A 24,358-nucleotide genomic window follows, 5' to 3' on the forward strand; every position below is an offset into this window, starting at 1 on the left:
AGTGGCTAAAGATTTTTTCACTGAAATGATGTAAGGTTTAAATAACATCAATAGCTGATGAAACGAGTATTACTGTGGGTATGGAACAACATATGTGAAGAAATTACAATTCATTTTTATACTGAGAATGGGCATTTACATTAACTATTGACATGTCTTTACATAATTTGCTCTTTTATGATTCTGTAGCACTATCGACTGCTTTAGAATTTCAGTGAGATGAATATTTATAAACACAGTTGTATTTTGGCAAAAGAAACTGGTTAATGTGGCAACAAGGTGTCTTACATTTTACTCAAATCTCATCACTGATAACGTTTCTCTGAAGAAAAATACAGGTCATGATAAGTCTGGAGAAAATAAATTGCTACTTCTGTCAATATTTTGGCAAAATCCAATACACCGGGGTATTTTTAATAATGAATGGTATGTATTGAAACTGGGCAATGTATTTTATTTCTGTATCACAATAACCTAATAAATATGAAAACAATTAAAAGCACATATCATTCCCTCTTTTTTCCCTATCCCTATACAGAATGAGGGATTGTACTTTTTCACCACAAACATCTTTTTGTCTGTCAAAGATATTGATAGGTTGGATTTTACAAATTTAAATGTTTTCATATTTCTCAGATGATCATAGAGATACAGAAATGAAATTCTTTGGTCACCTCCAGACCACATCGTTTGTTCATTATTAAAACTACACTGGGATGTAGGGTTACACAAAAATATTCAATAGAAGTATTTATTTATTTTCGCTAGACTTCTTATTCCATTTAAGTTTTGTTAGATACGTGTTATTGGTGGCAAGTTTTGAGCAATATGTTAAGTTTCCTAGTTGCCATGGTCAAATCTGCATCTTTCACCAAAACACAGCTGAATTTGTAAATACTCACCTCACTAACATTCTAATACAGTTGAAATTGCTACACAATCATAAAAGAGCAACTTATGTAAAGACATGTCAATGGTTTATGAAAATTCCTTTTGTCAGTATAAAACTAATCTATAATTCCACCACATGTTGTTCCAAATCCACAATAATTCTCATTTCACCATCTATTAATGAGGCTTAAATATTAGACCATTTCACTGGCAGTCACTAGAATATAAGTGTAGATATGGAAGTTTTGTATATTAATCATATGGTGAAATACTCTCCTCTTAGTGTAGTGTCACTTGCCAAAATCTTGTTTCAATATCTGAAACCATTTATAAGATAGGAGGAATTTTGTGAATATTTCATTCTAGCTTTCTCATTGGCGTGAGAGTTTCGGATGAAGTGGTTTATATATGATTCATTTTCTTGAGATTGGTAATAGATCACAATATCCTTCAAAGTTCAGAGAAACATTCAATATAATAGCTACATTTCATACACAGCAATATATGATCTAAAGGAAATTAAAAGCAATCTCTGTTTTTCACTGCAAACTTTCTGAAACTCTTGTGGTAGTTTACTTACTCCTAAAATATCACAAGAAATACGACCATTAATGAAATGACAGGCAGTCAATCGTGAAGCTACTAATGAAGCTATAAGATGTCAAGACTTAAATTTTTTACCAAATAGTTTCTTTACAATCTTTTGAGAAAGATTGCAGTTCAGGCAGCTTGCATGCCTTGCCATTCATGGAGTCCCAGCCAGCTAGCTTCCGTGCCGAATCGCACACCGTGTGAGAGGTTCAGCATACGAAGTAGCCATCACACCTAACTGCTAGCTGGCAGTCATGCACACCATCTAGCAACTTACAAAGAACCTTACTCTGTGTGAGACAGGCTTAAGTGAACAGTCTTATTACAAGCACAGATTATATTTTACTCTGAGAAAAATAAGCAGGTTCTTTCCCCATTGTTTCTTTTTCCTGTTAAAAATTATGGAAAGATAGACAAATACTAATGCAAGACAGCAGTCTCTCTGTTCTCAGAAATAGGAATTATTGACAGTATACATTCAAATTAAATGGAAATGAAGATTATCCATGTAACTGCCATGAAGTATGTCATGTTGTACATATTATATTCTTACCTTGGCACTTTGTACAGGCAGCCAGTTGGAGTTCAACTCAGCCTGCTCCTTGAAGTTTCCTTCAAAGGTATCAGTGATGTCTTGGAGTGAGAAGGCACACACGGCTGAGCCACTAATGCTGTTAGGGGGTGTTGTGAACACTCCATATATGAGCTGTGCATTCACAGAACCATATGTGCCCTCAATAAGCTCTGTTGTAGATTCTAAAACACACATGAAAATAAATATTTTTAAAAAAATATCTCCATGAACATAGTTTTGCTTGTTTGCAGGTATTAAGTATGCTGGTTCTATTTAATATCAGATTTTTTTTTTTTGTTATTCATGCACAGCATGTCAACGGGTAGCATATTTCTTCCAGTAATCTTATGAACTGAACAAACTAGTAATCATCATAAGTATCCTTTCTTGTAGCATGATGTTTTGATAAAGTTCTTGTGTCTCATATTACATACAGAAGGAAGGAAGGAAGGTTAGAGTGTAATGTCCCTTCCACAGTGTTGTCATTAGAGATGGAGCACAAGACTGGATTACAATAGGATGAGGAAGTAAATCAGCCACGTCTCTTTTTCAAAGGAACGAGCATTTGCCTAGATCGATTCAGGGAAATCGCAGAAAACCTACATCAGGATGGTTGGATAGGGATTTTAACTGTCATCCCCACCTCAATGTACTTGGTGAATCAGAAATCCACTGACACACTTCCAGATGCGGTTGTATGGATGAAAACAAGAAAAACAGTCTAGTAAATATGGGCCCCAAAATGCACACCTTTAGAGTTGTGAGCACCTGTTCATCTTTGTTACTATGAAATACATCTCTTCTACTGAAGAAATACTCATAGCTATTAAGGTAAGCATTTTAAGAGGCTATGTTTAAAGGTATTTTTCTTCTTGTTTTGATCCATACAACTCCTCTGAAAGTTTGTCCCAGATGTGGTCCACCCTGTACGTGGAAAAACACTTCTTTGAATTCTCTCTCTTGCTCTCCCTTTCTCCATCCCTCATAATAATTTTTACACAGTGTAAATAATGTTCAAAAAATGAAAAGTTTGATAGTAATAGTTTTTGCTTATAGTATACAAATGACAGATAAATATATTTTGGAAAGTATCAACTGTCAAATACTGGAGCTGTCACTGTTGACACAGTCACAGCTCTTATCAATGATTTTTAACCGAAAATTATGCTTCTCTAGTACCAAAACTTTCACTAATACCCAAGCAGTTTCAGCTCTTTCTCCCAAACACTCCACTACAGAAATCATGGCAGAAATCTGGTCATTGTTGTTTTAAATTTAGCCCTGCAAGTTTTGGGGCAAATGTGAAACCTGTAGGCTGTGTAAAGCAACTTTTAAGTTTTTCATTTATTAATGCTATGGATCTTGAATGTGCAATAATGAGGAAATTTGGAAAACAGAAAAGTTTAAGTCTAGATACAACAGGTGTATTTGTTAACTATAGGGATCCATTTGACTAGAATGCTTGCTAGCAGGAAATGCTCAAACAATAAATTGGAATTTCAAAAAAGAAAGAACCCAAAAAGGACTTTAGGTATAGCAAAAGAAAATGGTTAGAACAGAAGATCTCTTAACAGTAAACTGTACCTGGTCACCATACGGAAGCCTTTTGTGGTCATATAATATGCATTTATGTTGATAAAGCACAGTGACTCCTACTAAACACCCACCTATTTATGTACCTCAATTTGAATATTCAGAGGAAGACACTTGATGCATTAATACACTTACTTAACCCACCCACCCACCCACCCACCTGTCAAATTCCACAGACACCATCATAAAGGAAAACCTTCAAGGACATGGGACATGGAACAGGTTACAGTACACATTACAAGAGGGAACTAGTTGTCACTATTCACACCACGAACTAACACAACTTTACCTGGAAAGCTACTACTTTGATAAATCTGTGGTTTCCTCAATTTTATTACACAGCTGCTGCTTTATCTACTTCTGTTTGCTTAATTTACACAAGTGCACTGATAATTGACTATGTATGCAGCTATCTACACATTGTACGAACAGATTTTTATTTAACAATGAGTGTTGTTACTTGTCATGTCGCTAGGGATCTAGATAATCATATAATCTGATTTGCTATTTAATATAATTAATTTTCAGAGATTTTCAACATAAAAATTATGTCTGCCAAATCTTATTAATGTCTTTTTCATCAAAATACAAAACTCTATTTGGAATGCTAGGTAAAGAGGCACAGTGTGTTATATCCTAATCATGTAGATCACGGTACGGCTGAAACTAATTTTTATTACAAGGCATAAGTACCATTAAGGAGTGATTATGCTGGGCAACAAATATAAAAATGGAATGATCCTCTAAGAGACCACTGACAAATATGGCTACCTACTTTTTTTACAACCTTCTTAGAACTAATTTTTGCTTTAATTACATTGCCCTTAGAAGAAAATTATGTATCACAACAGGTAATTAAAGTATGGAATATAAAACAGCACCCTTGCCTTAACTCAATGCAATAACAGATATTTCTAAGTGCAAAACGTGTTGGACTGGATTTCTTGATTAAGTTATCTGTTTTGATTTCACCTTTATTTGTTATCCAGAGAGATCCTAACAGTACATCATTTCGCGTAAGACTGTAAATATCTATTTTGTTTGTTTGAACTTCCATGATACAAGACCTTATGTCACTAAGACATTAACTGTTTGCTATGAATCAGCTGCAGCAAGTTTGGCTGTCACCAATACAGTTGAGTCTGGGTACCTGGAAGAATATGGAAGTTCGTTTGTCTGTATGTTGGTTAAAATGTTAAGTAGTGTAACTAGCACTAAAATTTTCAAAATATTGTTTCCTTCTCCCAAATTTTACAGATTTGTCCCAAAAATTTTGAGAATAAAATTCTCTGGTGATCAAGGAGGACTAGAGATTGACACAGTTTTCAGTGGAGATAGTGCTGCCAGGTCTTGGCTAATGAAAGCGACTTGGCTCAGTCACCTCTGGCAGTGACATAATGACAATCCTGTTTTGCACATAATGCATTTTAGTGATGCATCAAGATTCAAGGTGCAGTGATAAATCAATTAGAAATATGCAAAGGTTCTGAGATGATGGGCCCAATCAGGGAAGCCTTTGAGGAGGAACTCATGTCCTAGTCACGAAGGTAGAAGTGGCACAAGATGTTTCCAGAGGGCCGAGAAAATGTTGATGGCAATAAGTGCTTTGGGAGTCTGTCAACATCCCAAACGCACCAAAATGAGAAAAAGTGCAAAAAAAAATGTAAACAGGTTTCCACACTTAAGCATAAACAGCAGAGATGAATTAAACATGAGAAAGGTGCACACAAAGATGCTTCCAAAAAGTATGACCTATGAACAGAAGGAAATCTATGGGCTGCATTGTCACAGGTTGCTGGAATACCATGAAAGCGGCCCTAATTTTTTGGGTAGAGTAGCGACACATGAAGAGTCCTGGATTTTTTTAGTCAATCCCAAATCAACATGACAAAGCACAGAGTGGCACAGGCAACATCATCTCATCCAAGAAAGGTATGAGTCACACTGAATGTGTGTTTTAAGGACAAATAGTTAATGGCCTGTTTTACATTTAAATCCTCATCTTGTGGGACCGGGTGGAATGCATCAGGGAAGACATCACAAACAACCAGACTTTGCATCACGACAATGCGATGGCAGAAATGAACACATGCAGGTATTGTAAGTTTGTCTTTACTTGTTGCAATGTTTGATTATTTTTGTTTTTTACATAATTCAAATTATATTATTTAGTGTGAAAAGTATAACTCTTAACATCTTGTCCTCAAATTTAGATTGAGCACATTCTTTCTGGCACAATATATTTTAAAATGAAATGGCAGAAGTACTTATTAACTAGGGTGGCAGCCTTCAACTGGATAAGGCATGGGACATAGCCATTTCCTTCATTCATTCACAGAAATAAAATTTCATCCATGACAATTAATTTTATCAATTTCATTACAAAATTCAAAGGCCACATGCACACAGTTTGACAGAAAGCAAGCATAATGACACAGCTACACATGTGCTGGTGCATCTAAGATGCAGCACTGTTTAATTGAGTGTGAAATTCTACAGTGGGCGATGCTACAGCCAAGATCTGTATGCATGGAACATTGCACCAGTTTTTTGAATAAATGTAGCAAGTAATCTCCAGCCATAAAGTTGACCTGAAGATGGTATCCAGGTGGTCAGCTGAAATACCAAGCAAGAAGTCAACATTATTCAGATGCAATCCCAAAATCTTGTGAAACCTTGTTATGATGGGGACACTTCCATATCCACACACCTCCTCTTAAGGTGCTTTACAAATACTAGTAAAATGAATAGAAAGCTCTACAGAGGAGAAAAGTGTGACAGTTTCTGTAAGGAACTACTGTTATATGCTGGAATCTTGCTCTTGAGCACAATTTCAGCTCAATAATACAAGAAAAATAACACTAAAAAGGTGAGTAGAACAATTTCTTCTTCTTCAGTAAGTGTTGAATACCATTAGTCTTAGAGTTTGTTTCCAGAATTATGGCATATTCCTTTTAATTTTAGTATGATGCACACTTGCTGACAAAGTTAAGAACTTGGGAGGAATGGAGATGAGGATTAGCACTTGCCATGTTGTCATAGCGATTATGATTACTAAGTTCATAAAGTCCATCAAGAAGAATAAGATGGATCTAATACTGGAAATATCACATAAGCAGTTATAAGTATCCTACTTTGACAATGAATCATTTAGTTCAAATATGATGGGCACACAGGAATTAAGGTTCAAGTATTAACTGACTGTAAATTATGTTCTGGAGAGCTAGCTGCCAACCAAATGTATGAACAATAGATACGACTCACCATCATTTAATAACAAAATTAAGAAAATACCGAGGAAGCAGAGACTGTATCTCACTCCAAAAAAGGACATGGAAAAGTCGACAGGCAAAAGTTAGAAGAAATTGTGCATCTATAAAATGATCGATGTGCAAATCATACAACAATTTCCACCATTGTACATTACCAAATGAGCTTGCTAGAATTCTGGTCCTACGTAAAATTGTGAAACAGGTCAAAGGATTCTTCATATTCACTCATCAACCAGTTTGGTATCACAACAGAAGACAGCAAAAGGGAAGCTGAAATTTTAAATTTTGCATTAAAAAATGACTCATGCCAGATGCCCATATGGACATATCATCATTTGACTTCACACAGGCTCTGTAAGGGGGAAACAGTAACAGGCATTCCTGACACTGAGAAGCAACTGAAAGAGTTGAAAACAAATAAGTCACCAGATATAGATGAAATCCCGATTAAGTTTCAAAGAGAGTACTCTTTGGCACTGGCCCCTTACTCATCTTGCTTTTATCAAGAATCTCTTGCCCAGTCGAAAGCCTCAAGTGACAGTAAAAAAGTGCAGGTGAATCCTGTATAAAAGAAGGGCAAAATAATGTAATGGACATACAAAATTACAGACCTATGATGTTAACAGAGGTTTGCTACAGAATTATTGAACATATTCTATGTTCAAATATAACAAATTTCCTTAAGACAGGAAAGCTTCTATTCATTAGTCACCATGGATTTAGAAAGCACACCTTGCGAGGAGCTCAGTATGCCCTGTTCTTACATGATGTCCTGGAAACCATGGATGAAGGGAATCAGGCACATTCCATATTCCTAGATTTCAGAAAGTGTTTGACACAGTGCCCCACTGCAGGCTGTTAATGAAAGTCTGTTACTCCCAGGCATGCTAGTGGCTTGAAGACTTATTAAGTTATAGAATCCAGTACATTGTCCTGGACGGTCAGTGTTCATTGGGGACGAGGGTACCATCAAAGTTGCCCCAGGGAAGTGTGATGGATTGCTTTTGTTATCTAGATCTATAAATGCTATGAGATGGATAGGGCGAGAAGAGTCTGCATTGCTGATGATGATGTAGCATTCAAAAAGTGTCATCGTCATCATCATCATCATTAATATATGACTGTATGAGAGTACAAGATGACTTACATAGAATTTATATTTGCTGAGATCAATAGCAGCTTGCTCTAAATGCAGAAAAATTTAAGTTAATACAAATGAGTAATGTTCAAGTGCCGTATTGCTTGTGTGTTCATTGACGTAGTCACAATGATTAACTGTCTACGCATAATGTTGTCAAGTGATATGAAATGGAATGAACACGTAAGGTTGGTAGTAGGGAAGGTGAGTGGTAGATTTCAGTTTACTGAGAGTATTTTAGGAAATTGTAGCTCATCTACAAAGGAGAACTGCTTATACATCACTAGTGAGACTCATTTCTGAGTACTTCTCAAGTGTTTGGGGTCCCCACCAGATCAGATGAAAACAAGACATCAAAGAAATTCAGAGGCAGGCAGCTAGATTTATTACCAGTAAGTTCCATCAAAAAATGAGTGTTATGAAAATATTTTGTGAAATCTCGTTGGAATCCCTTGGAGGCAGAGGACATTCTTTTTGCAGAACAGTATTGAGAAAATTGAGAGAAACACCATTTGCAGCTTAGTGCAGGATTATTCTACTGCTGCCAACATACATTTTTTATAAGGACCATGAAGGCAAGATAAGAGAAATTAGGGCTCATAAGGAGGCATTTAGACAGTCATTTTTTCCCTCACTCCTTTTGAAAGTGGAACAAGGAAGGGATGTGTTAGTAGTGGTGTAAGATACCCTCCGACATGCATCATATTGTAGCTTGTACAGTAAGTATTATATTTGCAGAATGGTTAAATGCATGCATAACTCCATACACACACAGCTCTGTGAATGTTGCATACATTTATGATGAAATAATTTAATTGGATAGATAAAAAATTCTACTCACCAAGCAGCGGCAGAACACACATGGAAGAGGATTGTAATTAGGCAAGATTTCGGAGCCAGTGCCTCCTTCTTCAGGCAGAAGGGTTGAAGAGGAAGGAAGAGGGGTCTTTCCTTATCATCCCGTGAGGTAAGTCTACCCTGACCCGCATTTCCAGGTAACTTTCCCCAAAACTACACATTTTCCTAGACCTCTCCAGTCCTTTTCCTTCACCTCTCTTCCTTCCCCTTCAACCCTTCTGCCTGAAGAAGGATCCACTGGCTCTGAAAGCTTGCCTAATTACAACCCTCTTTTATGCGTGTGTTCTGCCGGCACTTGGTGAGTAGATTTTTTCTCTCTCCAATTAAATTATTTTGTCAAAAATATATTGTTTTTGTTGTTAAACATTTATGGTGGCTAGAATAATCACCAGAGGATGTTATAGGTCACTATGTGACCATGTTATCAATTACAAGTTAAGTAATGGGCATGCAATTTATCAGGTCGTTAGTGAGAATTGTGAAAGATTACAGATAATGCCATGTGCTTGCACGAGACAATCTTATCATCATCTGGGAGAGTTTGAAATGGGTTCGTTTTGGATCTACATGTGGTCAGTTGTTCAAGGTGTGCAATACACAGGCATGTGGGGTGTTTGGATACAGTGTTTGCTCACTGTCAGACTGAATGTGAATTCGAGATGAAGCAAACATGTCACTGAATCTCTGGTAAACCAAGTGTCAATTCACAATGTATCCCCTGGACCTCTGTATCTGTCACTTCAACAAAATTAAAGGACTTATTAAGACATTCTGTGTCATCCTTAATCACTGACTGGGGACCATCAAACGCCAAGCTGCTGAAACTCTGTCCAAAAAGCAGGCTACCTTTAACACCACAGCACACATGGCTGCTTTTAATATTTTCAACATTTTGTGGCCCTGTCAGCAACTGTATAAATATTAATTTTAAATTAACAACAGCCTCAGACTGCATGTATGGCGTTGCTGAGAGGGAAGAATATGTTGTGTCAGTGTTTTGGAGAGACGCACCGATACTACCCCTAGCATCATGCTGTGGAATGCTGTCATGTGCAAATTTGGATCACCTCTGGTGGTGATTTGAGGAACTCTTTTGGCAGTAAGTCACAAATATCCTGGGCCCTCATGTGCAATACATGGGGATTGTCCTGTGGCTGCCTCATGAGACAGTATCCAGATGCCCCCTCTCAAAAGAACAACACCACAACTACATATGGCCTGTGTGTTGTTGAGGTATTCTTGGCCAACAAGAACTGTACCCAATAGAAAACACATGCAATCAGCACAGGGATCAGCTCAATCCCAGTTCCAGTATCCAGGGCCATTTATAACAGTAGTGAGCCAACTTACCTCAGGACAAGATGCTATGGCTGTGAGATACCTTTCCTATTATACCAGTGCACATGTCCAAGACTAACAGATAACAAGGTGTAACACATGATAATGGTCCTGCTATGTGCTTACACTGCCAATTTTGTTAAATATTTAACTTTGTTTTGTAGTGACTGAAATAAAACCCAATAACCTCTCAATCTGTGAAGTTTCATTTCACTTCCTCCTCTCCTACTAGGTGCTTAACTTTCCTGACTGTGTGTGTGTGTATTTCAACTGTATTTTTTACAAGACAGTGTGCTTCAAAAATATTTGCCCCAGATCAAGATGTGTGACAGAATGACTAGATTATACAAAATAATACATGCACTTTCCATGCAACAATATACTACAGAACACTACAGAACTTACATCAAGCCAGTTGCATGACCACAACCATTAATTGCCTCAGGATGGTTCATTCTATACCTAGGACCAGCCATCATGCTCAAGACACACATGCAGCTTCAAGCAATCTTCTTCCAGCTGGGCTCAACCTATATACCAAATCATGACTGTGTCCTCAGAGATGCAATGACATGAATTAATCAAACTATCTCTAACTCATTTAACAGGGGTTTGGAAAGGGAAGACATGATAGATAAAACTTTAAAGGATACAGCAAAAAATAGGAAAAACTGATCCAATGTCAGAGAATGTACCTAGGACCTTTCATATGCCTGTTGCTTGTACTACTGGTTTAAAATAATATAGAGGTCAATTATTATTTAATTTAGAATATAGGCTTGTTTGATTTTACACATTACAAAATGCAATGAACATTTTTCTCATAAGCTGATCAGTATGTAATCTCCCTGTAACAATTACTTATTGCAGTAAACAAAATTTGTCTCTGCCACGGTTTGTCGTAATCATCCTTACCTGAAAGTGAGTATTTGAGCTTCACTTGCTACATTTAATCCTGTTGGGGTTACTCCCTGTGGGTTTTATGGTTTGAGTGAGAGTTAAACAGGGTGATTATAATTAAATTTTTTCTACTTGAGAGGGCACCCATGAAAAATGAGTGATTATATAATAATGAAACTTTGTGGAAACATTTTTAAAGAGATGCTGAAGAGAAATAATGAATAAATCACTGAAAAAAACACACTTTAGTTTCCACATGGGAGGGTACCATTTGTTGTTTGTGTCCAAATTGCTCAATGTAATACTGTTTGCATCCACAACAGCCTGAAATCACACTAGAGATTCTGTTTCAAAACTGTTCACAGCTCTTTCTAAATGGTGGACCGTGGAATGTTCAACTGTCGTGACACAGCTCATGTACTGCTTGAAGATCCCGAATTGCATTCAGCATTCTCAGCCATGGCATCAGTAACTTCTTCAACAATCTGTGATGCAACTGGCCATCTGCCTCTCCCAGGAGTAATTCCCCAATCACAAATTAAATCAAACTTTTGAATCATGTTCTCCAACTTCGGTGTGGAAAGAGGACCTTTCTGTATTCTTTCAATGCATTGATATTCATGAAGAGCAGCTGCACTACTGCTATTGTTTTGATAAAACAGCTTCATGAGTAAAGCTCTGCTCAATTTGTCCACGCCCATGTTGACTATCTGCAGCTGTAACACACACTGGTGCTCGAGTTTCATCCCTACGTCACTGTACTATCACTGGCACCTAATGGTAAGTCATGACACTAACACAACTAACTATATATGTCCTGCAGTGCACAGTCTGAACATTATTTATATAAAGTTGAGTGCCCAATTGGTAAATACGTTTCTGCCTGCACCTCCACAAGTAATAAAAGTTTAATTGCAGCCACCCTGTATCTAGGCAAAATGTTTAACTGTTGCAGTTCAGTTTTAATATTAATATGTAGTTTGAGGTTATTTTGTTTTCATGTTCAAGTTTATTACATAAAAGTGGAATGATGTTTTGACATGTGATAACTTCAGTAATAATGCTTTGTTTTTGGCTAATATATTATGCATGGAATTTTTATGCTTATGGTTACTGAACATTTAACTGAGACACATTTTTCTTAAGGTACCACAGCTCATGTAATTGGGGGCTTAAACCCTATCCCACACCATGTGGAATTTGATGAAAACTGTCTCACTTTTACAGTATTACTTTTACTCTTAATTACTTTATTTATTTTATGGTTCTACTAGTCAGTACTGTGGATATGTTCCAGTTAAAACTTCTTGGCTGACAGGCAGTGGTTAATATATAAAACTATTCAGACTGTGGGAGACAGCTTCAGAGATAAATTTGTAACTGCATCAAAAGCTCAAGGGACCCCTGAATTTATAGATGTGGTTCCAATGTATCAACATTCCCTCAGCCAAACATAAAAGGAACAAATTAATAAATGGCCAATAGTGGAGCATGTTTTTCAAACCAGGAACTTGCAATTAAGTGGGATTAATGTTTCACTCAACACAACATGTGGGAACACTGCTCTGCAAAGTAACATCACTGGTAGTCGACGTGGGTCCCATGCAAGAAACTATTTGACCAGCAATTGGTCCAATGACTGTCACGTTCAGCTCCCTCTATAGTACATGTTTATATCATCAATAACAGTTTTATACAGAGTATTTGGATCAGGTTATTATTCATTGTAATTGTCTCCTATACTTTGTGAATCCACATTGGTGACCTCAATGAGCATGATTGCAAGCAAATTTCAACATTCCAGACTACTGCACAACAAAATGTTACTGGTGTGCCCACATTGTGCTACACAGTTTTTGCTTGTTGACAAAGATTCTCAAACCATGATGTAAACCATTACGGATAACACAATACGTGCAGCTCATTTCATAAAAAAATGGCAGTTGCACTCTCATGGACAGTGCAACATTAATGTGTAACACCACAGAACAATGGAAGATGATAAACAATGTGCCTCATAATCTCACAAGGGACCCTGTTCCCTTTGTAAATCAAGCTAAACCTGAGCCACGGCAATCCACCTGGTTGTACTCATGCTTAACTGCTTTCTAAGAGCACATGAACATGATCACTCAAACTCATGCAACCAGCTGCACTGCCTTGCCCACTGACTCCCTCCAACACATCATGTCATGCTGTGTACGGCTGTCCTACCACTATGAACATTGCCCTGACTATCTCTGGGCCACAGGACACACTTCAAACTATCACCTTTCTGGTCAGACCAACCTACTTTGTCATTTATCATCACAGACAATATCTTCTCATTGAGTGATGTCATCAGCTATGGTAGTAAATTGATCACTTTATTACGCCACTAGGGGGTACTTACAGAGACAACAAGTGATATCATCCTCACCCCCCCCCCCCCTCCCCAGGTGACAATAAATACGAGATGGTTGAAGCTGCTCTACTCTGGCACCTCACCAATAGCCTGGAGGAACAAATCTATCAGGTTATATACGATGAAGTTTTAAGTGACAAGACCCCATTGCAACTATGACGTTGTCTCCACAAACAACTTGACACCCATCTTATGAACGACCACATGTATGGAGTCTACGAGTTGTGAAATTCCCTGTACAAGTCCAACTAGCAATGGTCACACATGAAAATGAACTCCTGGACACGTACCGTATGCTTGCTGATCAAATACAGTCAATCATACAACACAGACAGTACATCAATAATACTGGTAAGTGTGACTTGCAACTTCAGTGGCAGTACAAGGAATGGACAGCCAACTACGAGCCAAGCTGACCCCATCTGACCTCTGGTGATGCTGATGTCACTGCGCCCAGCCACAGCGATGACCTACGTGCGACATCAACAAACCCAGGCCTTTGCAGAATGTGGTCGACTGCATCATTTCTGTAACTCAGTAATGCAATGACAATCTCGATGTAACGCTGGCACAGAATCATTTTTGTTGGTATCGTGCAGAGGTGCACTAGACCATCCAGGATTTTTAAGTCACCTCGATATCCCGACGGCAATGATCTGCTGCATCTGCCCCAATGCCTCGACGATAACAGACTTTATACGTGACCGTATCAATGGCCATTCACGCCTCATCGACACAGGCTCAGAGATCAGCACCTCGGCATCCTCCTTTCCAGATCAAACACCATCCTGTGCATTCATTCAACTCCGTGCAGCAAATAATTCCACAATCCAAGTCCACACTCACAAGCCTACACACTAGACCTCGGCCTCAATGAACAATTGACTTTATCATTTCGAATGTAGCAGAACCGATTATCAGTGCAGACTTTCTTCAGCACTTCCACTTGGTTTTGGGCCTGACTAATGGCATGCCTTGCCCCTTTTGGAGACCCAACATAATGGCAGACTTTACTTCTTGTGACAACTCCCGCTCCCCGTGGACACATCCGACAGCTCCTCCAAGAGTACCTCCACACCATCAGTCACATTCAACACGTCTGACAACTCTACTCCGACATGCGTGAAATGAACTTTCACCTGTGACACGGTAACAATGTCGTCCAAAATGATGTCAGGTGAGAACTCCATGCAACAGGGCAACACCTTGACCAGTTACATCAACTGCTACACCTCTTGCCATCAGCTTGCCGACATCTCTACCACCATCCATGGAGATGCTTACAGCAATACTTCCAGGTACTCCTACAGAGGTCAGTACTGCACCACTTGCTTACCCACCTGCCTCAGAGTCTTCATGTGCCCTCCCACCAGAACAATTCAGACAGTGTGACATTACATACATAACAGTCCACAAGATCACCACCACACCTGAACCTGCCAGGATGCCACAGACCATCTTGACTACCATCAAATTATTTATGGCCATCGAAGTAGAAGTAGATGAGCTCTTAAAAGCAGGGATAGTTTGCCCCTCCATAAGCTGGGGGCTTCTCCCACAAAATTGGTCCCCAAGATGAATGGTCTCTCAGGTTGTGTGGTGATTACAGAATACGCAATGCTACATCTACATCTACATCTACATCTACATTCATACTCCGCAAGCCACCCAACGGTGTGTGGCGGAGGGCACTTTACGTGCCACTGTCATTACCTCCCTTTCCTGTTCCAGTCGCGTATGGTTCGCGGGAAGAACGACTGTCTGAAAGCCTCCGTGCTCCTATCATTACGGGCAGCTAGCCAGTACCAAACATCCAGGACTTCACTCATTATTTAGAAAACATCTCTATTGTTAGAGTCATCGACTGTAGGGTGGCGTTACTTACAAGTACCCAAGTATCCAGATTATATTTACAAAACAAGCATTGCCACACCTTTTGGTCTGTTCAAACTTACATTCATGCTGTATGGACTTAAAAACATGGCAATGGTTTACTGACGGTTTACTCTTCAAATTTGCATTCTCCTATGCCTATCTCGATAACATTTTAATTTTCACACAGGATGAGGAATCTCACAATAAACATCTCACACAAGTTTTTGACAACCTCTCTCACAATGGCATCATAATCAATGAAGTGAAATGTTAACTCTGATTCAGAGAAGTCTTCACCTTTGTACACATTATTAATGCATCGGGCAATCGTCTCACACCAAACGGTATAGAGGCTATTCAACAACTGACTCCATTGCAAGGCTGGCAAGAACTACATTGGTTCTTAGGTATGATAAATTTCTGCAGAAGACACCTTCCACAGGCAGCTTCCCAGCAAGCACCCTTAACACAAGCCATCACTGGCAATATTACCACTGACAAATCCAAACTCATGTTGATGAACGAGATACAATCCACTTTTGGAAGTATTAAGGACTGCATTACCGAGGCCATCACCCTGGCACACTACCTCCCTAACGCACACCTCATCATAACGACACATTTGAGCAACAGCACTATTGAAGCTGTGCTACAACAAGAACTGGAGGGCACGCAGCAGCTGCTCTGTTTCTTTTCGTGCAAGATCTTGCCATCATGAAGAAAGTAATCTGCATATGACAGTGAGTTACTGTTACTCTACAAAGCAGTATGCTACTTCAGACATGGCATAGGAGGATTCCCCCTGATTATCTATACTGATCACTGCCCACCTGCTGACACTATTCGAAACACACCTAAGGACACTTACCCCCAATGGCGTCAACATTTAGACTACATTGCCCAGTTTACTACAGAGGTATGCCAACGACCTCCAAAGGCATGGACAACATTGTGGCAGATTATTTTTCAAGCGATAGCACCTTGTCATCTACCCTCGACTACGATTAGTTCACTGAAGCACAACAACACAATGAACAGCCTCAAACTCTCTTCTACGAGCCACCCACGAACCTGTTGACTGAATCTTGCCCTACTCTGGGAGTGAACCACCCTATACTTTGCGAGTCTCATAAATTCAGACACCCCAATCATTCCTCCACGATTCTGCTGCATCGTATTTGAACAGCTCTACAATTTAGCACACCTGAGCATTTGTCCAACCACTTGACTCGTGACAGACAGGTTCGCATGGCCTAACATAAAGAAAGGCATTAAACTTTGTGCTCACACATGCATCCCATGTTGAAAGAGCGAAGCTCGCATCTTGCACAACCTCCAACAGGCCATTTTCAAATCCCCAAAGGCCACTTTCAGCACATATATACTGACCTCATTGGCCCACTACGTGTCTTCAAAAGCTACTGCTATAGCCTCTCGGCAATCGATCGGGTCACGTAATGAGCCGAACCGACAGAATTAAAGAGGATAACGGCCAAATCTACTTCCAAAGCATTTGTTGAAACACGGATCTCGTGCTTCGGCTGCCCCATGTCCGTCACAACAGACCAAGGCAGGCAGTTCAAATCTACTCTCTTCTTTGCACTTCGCGATACGACATGCACTAAGTGCTCAGAACTGAATCACACCATCCTCAAAGCAATAGTTTGGTCAACTGGTGGCAGTGCACATAAAAAATGGCCCTCACGTACCACACTCCTATGGGTTCTTCTGGGAATTCAGGAGAGAGACTCGACCTGAGCCTCAGTGTCTGAAATTTTATACGGAGAGATGCTGTTTCTCCCAGCAGACTTCATGCTCCAAGAATCATCACCTATGCCCCCAGACCTACCGGACTAATTGTGCATGTGAAGAGTCACACATCACACCTCATTATACCACCACCAACCCCCTCCCAACTCTTTGTCTAGAGTCTTTGTTCACAGAGTACTCGCAGATTGTGACTTCATAATGTAATGAGACAACATGGGACAACTTGCCCTACAGACCCCTACATAGGCCCCACAAAGTGCTCCGAAGAGATGATTGAACCTTCCACAGATTAATAAATATAAAACTGACAACTGTGTCCATCAAGTGACTCAAAACAGTGTGGAAACTTCAAGATGCCTCACCAGATGACAACACATGCCAAGTGCTCCTCTCTCCGACACTTTCTGACTCGCTTGTCAGTGACACCGAACAGTCGACCGTTGTATTACGACCGGACATCCACGACTTTCTTCCCAAAGACCTCCACGTCGAGCTCATAGACAGCAATCTCCTCATTGAAGGCCAGCTTGCTGATCACCAGGTCACAGACAGCTCCATCTCACATACTTCTGGAAGACTGTCTAATTTCCATACCACCATCCTCACATGCCACATTTCCAGCAACGCTAGCCTCACAATTGTGGCATCATGTTTACATCTGATGAACCCCATACTATTGCTGGCACCACCCAGCCCTGGCAATACACCCTCCAATCCACCTCTCCTGATGCCACCACACACTCACGCTATGGCCAGCCCCACTACGTACTGGCCTGCTTCAATGATCACCACCTGTACGCCATCCAGCATACATCATTGCAGATGACAATGCACCCAGGAGGCCTACCAATTTGTGTACAATCTCTCCACCTGAACACTTCATGCAGCCTCCTTCACCACACTTTGCACAGTCACGGTTGCAACACCCTCCACTGGCGGTCAACCTGGGTTCCGTGCAGCAAACACTTTGACTGATAGTCCGTCTGATGTCCGTCAGATTCACTTGCTTGTACAGGTTATGTTTATATTATCAATAAAACTGTCATGCAGAGTATATGGATTGAGTGATTATTCATCATAATTATCTCCTATACTCTATGGCTCCACAGTGCATTAATATGTGTGCTTGTATAGAGAGGCAATAGAGGTTTATAAACACCACAATAATTTTGATAGAAAAAAAAGAGGGAGTTAAATTACATTAAATTTGGGTGTCAACTTTGTACCAATGGAGCAACAATTAATTACTTGATGTCAACAGCCAGAGCTAATAACGCATTCTGCATTGTGTGACATAATTATCATATGCCTGCTATACACTTCTGTAAATTTGGGCTCCCAATGGCCTCTCAATATTTTTATTACTGCAGTTGTCTCTCAAAGCAGGAGGGACAGTCAATCAGCCTCGATGTTTTAACTGAAGTAAACACCGACCATGAAAGCCACATCATATTTTTGTAGTCATGTTTAACAGATGTCTAAAGAGGAAGGAATAATTTTGTGAAACTTAAACTGAAACTGGTCACATTTGTTACAGGAGTTTGAATGAGAGGATAATTTCATTCACAGCATATTTTTCTCTTACACATTTGTGACTAATTTTTCGATACTTTCCTTTTAGTTTAGCAACTATCTGAATGAAGTGAAGGTACTGAAAAAGTAAACTATGGAGAGAAAGAGAGAAATAACACATTAAATTAAATGTGAGAATGACTGGACAGCAACCTGACTGTAATCTACAATCAGCACACAAGAACAGTCTTGAAAAGTGGAAGACTAAGATGTTTTGATACTAATCATTACACACAACTGTTAACTGTTTCACTCTCAATACCTAAAACTGTACTATCATAAAAATCTGTATTAAAATTGAGGGATGTGAATATCTAAAAGATAATGGTTTTCCTTTTGCACATCAAATATGGCATTTGATTCTTTCCCCATGCATATTCTTAGTATCATTTTTATCATTGCATCTCAGAAAATGTTAACTCCTCAAAGCATGCAGAGAAGTGTATTGAATTCTTGTGTTATTAACCCTCAACACACTACAATATATTTAATTTGAAAACAGTAGTGGAAGTAATGTAAAAATAAATTATCAGCATTTTTAAAAGACAATGTGTGGTACACTAACTGCAGTGAACTGTTTCAAACCAGATAGTGTTTGCAGAATGCTTTTCTACTACATGTGATGATCATGCAAAAATTATGGAGGTACTCACGGATTTCATTGAAGTAGAAGGGGAAGTCCCCCTGAACAGAGCAGTTGAGACGTGACTTGAGGAATGAAGTCCAACGGTTACGGAAGCGATGGGGACCACCACGATCATACTTGCAGACACGGGCTACTCTCGAATACACGGCCTGTAAATGGATTTTGGAATTGTGCTTCTCACTGTAAAGGCAAACACTAATGGTATCAAATTTTCAACATGTCAGTAAGCAAAATGAAGTATACCACATTTCTACCTAGCTATGTAAGCAGTGGTACAACTTCAGTATATGTTCTATAGCTCTGGAGAGAGACTTAAATGACTTGTATACATCAGAAGCAGTCCTGTTCACAAGCCAGCTGGACAGGTAATATTTGGTTGATATGTGGGTGATTACCGAATTGTCCGAGTTATAATATTTTCTGTGCTATTAGCCATCAGGTAGCTAACTTCTTTCCTGACATTTTCAGTTAATAAAGAATGATTTCTTTTATTACAGAAAAGAAATCATACCTTGCATTTTTCTCCTTTTAATGGTGGACTCAGTCTGCATAATTTTTCCTCCTGCACACAAGTTTTTCATATTAACAGCATCAGTTGGCTTGAGACCTCCTTTCTAAGTCTTCTATTGAAAAAAAAATCTAGTCTGTCTTTCCTTTCCATCCTACCAGTGAATACACTTCTAGTCTAATAACTGGATTCTTATTAGAAGAGTCTTCATGGTACTACTAATCTACTACTACTGTTGTTGTTGTTGTTGTTGTTGTTACGGTCGCAAATCCAAAGACTGGCTTAATGCAGCTCTCTGTGCTAGTATACACGGGATAGGCAGAACAATGCGAACACACCTGTACTTGCTTGGAATGGTTTACTAATAAGGGGTTTGACTCCCATTACCAGTAACACAGCAAGATTCTTCTTGGAATACTGGCATATAATGATTGCATAGTTTCCAGTGAAATGTTATGCCACTCTTCAATCAGAATCTCTTCTAACTCCTGTAGTGAAGAGGAAGGCGAAAATCTGCTCCTGAGTCTGTGCTCCAATACCACTTGATAATGTTCAAGTAGGGGGACTGTGCTGGCCAGAGAAGACACTGCAGTTCAGTTGCATGCTCCTCATACCACAATTGTACTGTCCTGTCTGTGTGAATGGGTGCATTATTGTCCTGAAATATGGCATCACTGCTGAGGAACAACATTTCAATCATGGGGTGTGCCTGATAACCTAGAATATTCACACAATTGTTAGCTGTAACATGGCCTTTTGGAGTAATGATGGGACCAGCAGAATACCATGCCTAAAATATTCACATAATCGTTGGCTGCAACACGGCCTTTGAGAGTCGTGATGGGACCAGCCATAACACCATGTTATGGTTGCCCACACCATCCACATTTCCACCTCCATGCTTAACTGTTGGTATCAAGCAATCAGGACTGTAGGCTTCTTTGGTATTCTCCAGATGTAAACCTGGCCCAATCACGGAAATAACGAAAACATTGGCTCGTCAGACCGTATGTGACATTTCCACAGAACAGCCGTCTAGGATTTACGCTCCTAACACTTTTTTTACACTTCCTTGCATTGATCGTCATCACTAGTGGTTTTGGTATAGCAGCTCATGCACGAATGTTCACTTTATGGAGTACTTGGTGGACAGTGTTGATAGATATGGGGTCTCAAAGATGGCTATTGAGCTCTGCAGTCACTTTAGCCACTGTAGTTTTGCGTTGTTTTGACACAATTTGTATTAGCATACAACGATCTCTGTCATTTAGTTTTGATTTGCGCCCACTATTACATTTACATGATTATGTCTTTCCATGTTTTTTAGGTTGTCATGACTGTTGAAACAATTACTCTTGAAATATTCAATAAGTTGCCTGTCTTGGTTACTGATGCTCCAGCTAATTGGGCCCCCACAATCTGCCCTCTTTGGAACCCCGTTAGGTCTGTCATTGTACGTCAACCTCAGCCTCTAAATGCAAATATGAAGTGTGCATTACTCGTAAACAACCTGCACTGATACCTGGTCCATGCTGAACACATACAGTCCAGCACGACACATGCCTTACCCGCACTGTTGACTGTCAAACACAACCATCCTATTACTGCTACCACTGTTCACATTATTTTGCCTATCCCCTGTATCTAGTAAGAGTCCTTTCTTATTTTAAGCCTTGGTCTCCCTGTTCCTTTTGCACCCGCACACTTATCCTCATTATCAACATATCCCCTCTTCAGTCAAGCTCATCCAAAAAACTCTTTCTACCTCTACATCTACATGATTACTCTGCAATCCACAGCTGAGTGCCTGGCAGAGTGTTCATTAAACCACCTTCAAGCTTCTTTCGTACCGTTCCACTCTCAAAAAGCATGCAGGAAAGCTGATAACTTGAATCTTTCTGTACAAGCTTTGATTTCTCTTATCTTATAATGATGATCATTTCTCCGTATGTAGGTGGGCACCAATAAAATACTTTCACAGTCTGAGGAGAAAGTTGTGATAGAAGTTTCTTGAGAAGGTCCTGCCGCAGCAAGAAATGCCCTTGTTTAAACAATTACCACCCCAATTCACGTATCGTATCCATGTCACTCTTTCGCCTATTTTGCAATACAAAACAAGCTCCCTTCTTTAAACTTTTTTGATGTCCTCCATCAATTGTATCTCATGTTGATTTTACACCACTCAGTAATACTCCAGAAGAGGGCGGACAAACATGTAAGCAGTCTCTTTAGTAGACGTGTTGCATTTCGTAAGTGTTCTGCCAATAAACTAATATGTTTGGTTTGCTTTCCCCACAACATTATCAATGTGATTGTTCTATTTTAAGTTATTCATAACTGATTTCCTTAAGTATTTAGTTAAATCTACAGCCAATGGATTTGTGTGGTTTATCATGTAACTGTAATTTAGCAGATTCCTTTTAGTACCCATGTAAATGACTTCACACTTTTCATCATTTAGATTCAATTGTCACTTTCCACACCATATGTATCTTGTCTAATTTTGCAATTCATTTTGATCATCTGATGACTATACAGGATTGTAAATGACAGCATCCTCTCCTCCATAGTTTGATACAGTGCTTCATTAGTTACTTGATCTACGAGGGTCACTCCAAAAGAAATGCACACTATTTTTGTAAAAATACAGTTTTCATTCTGCATGTGCGAAAGTTTTACAATGTATAGATACATCCTTCCTGCTTGTTTTCAAACTTAGTTCAACCTGTTCCCATGAGTGTCGCCATCACAGCATGTCTTCAAGATGGCTGCTACACTTGACATTCGTCAGAAGCAACATGCAGTCATAGAATTCCTGTGCTGTGAAAACAAGACAGTGGGAAACATCCACAAGAGGTTGAAAAAGGTGTACAGAGATGCTGCTGTCGATCGCAGTACAGTTAGTCGGTGGGCAAGCAGGTTACATGATGAAAGCAGGCACGGCAATATTGAGGATTGTCCTCGCAGCGGCAGGCCTTGTACTGCACACACTACAGACGATGTGCAGAGAGTTAACGAATTGGTGACTGCTGACAGATGCATCACAATGAATGAATTGTCACGCTATGTTGGGATAGGGGAAGGAAGTGTTTGCAGAATACTAAAAGTGTTGGCGTTAAAAAAGGTTTGTGCCAGGTGGGTTCCCAGGATGTTGACAGTGGCTCACAAAGAAACAAGAAAAAATAGTATGCAGCGAACTTTTGGAACAGTACGAGAATGGTGGAGATGAATTTCTTGGAAGAATTGTGACAGGTGAAGAAACATGGCTCCATCATTTTTCACCAGAGACGAAGAGGCAATCAATGGAGTGGCATCGTGCAAATTCACACAAGGAAAAAAAATTCAAAACCACACCTTCTGCTGGAAAAGTTATGGCTACGGTATTTTTCGATTCCGAAGGTCTCTGGCTTGTGGACATCATGCCAAGTGGAACCACCATAAATTCTGATGCATATGTGACGACACTGAAGAAACTTCAAGCTCGACTGAGTCGTGTTCGACCACATCGGCAAAAGCAGGACGTTTTGCTGTTGCACGACAATGCACGGCCACACGTCAGTCAAAGAAAACCATGGAAGCGATCACAAAACTCGGATGGACAACACTGAAACACCCGCCTTACAGTCCTGACCTGGCTCCATGTGACTATCATCTCTTTGGGAAACTGAAAGACTCTCTTCGTGGAACAAGGTTTGAAGATGATGACTCCCTTGTGCACGCTGCCAAACAGTGGCTCCAACAGGTTGGTCCAGAATTTTACCGTGCGGGTATACAGGCACTGGTTCCAAGATGGCGTAAGGCAGTTGAGAGGAATGGAAATTATGTGGAGAAATGAAAATATTGCTCCTAAAGGATGTATCTACACACTGTAAAACTTTCAAACATGTAGAATAAGAGATGGATTTTTTTAAAAAATAGTGTGCATTTCTTTTGGAGTGACCCTTGTACCTACATAATCTTCTTCATTCTTGTGTAGCACCAAATTTCGAAAGCTTATATTCTCTTCTTGCTAGTACTGTTTTATAGTTCACATTTTATGTTATTATGAAGTTATTCTCCCTATAAATACTTTCAGAAAATGCTTGATCGGATAGCTTCAGCTATTTGAACAGAGTAAGCAGGGATGGCTAGAGGACAAATGTAAGGATGTAGAGCAGGCTCATCCAAGAATTGTGCCCGGCGAGCGCGCCAGCGCCCCTCGGGCGCTAGGCAGGGTAGTTCAGCGCCCCTCCCGCGACCGTGTGTCGCTAGTGTCGGCAGAGGAGCTGCGGAGCGAGTGAGATCGCACAAAACTGTGCTGTGCTGGACTGTCCCGCAGTCACACAACGACGTAAACAAAGTAACAGAGGAAGCGCGCCTCTTTAAAAGAGATGAGCAGTAAAACAAGCAAACCATTTACTGTTTAGGTAACAACTAGTGTTCGTGTGG

The 24,358-nt window shown here is 39.7% G+C and overlaps 1 protein-coding gene across 2 annotated transcripts in view; it reads right to left on the reverse strand.

Annotated features, from left to right (window-relative positions):
* LOC126262242 (semaphorin-1A) overlaps positions 1-24,358 on the reverse strand; it is a 923,656-nt gene that overhangs the window by 40,539 nt on the left and 858,759 nt on the right. For both annotated transcript variants that reach the window (XM_049958718.1, XM_049958717.1), the window contains exons 10-11: positions 19,430-19,571; positions 2,036-2,238 (exon numbers count right to left, since the gene is read on the reverse strand). In XM_049958718.1, coding sequence (XP_049814675.1) covers positions 2,036-2,238; positions 19,430-19,571 — 345 coding nt within the window. The remainder of the gene's footprint in view (positions 1-2,035; positions 2,239-19,429; positions 19,572-24,358) is intronic.

This window comes from Schistocerca nitens, chromosome 6, assembly GCF_023898315.1.
Source record: "Schistocerca nitens isolate TAMUIC-IGC-003100 chromosome 6, iqSchNite1.1, whole genome shotgun sequence".
Taxonomy (NCBI): domain Eukaryota; kingdom Metazoa; phylum Arthropoda; class Insecta; order Orthoptera; family Acrididae; genus Schistocerca; species Schistocerca nitens.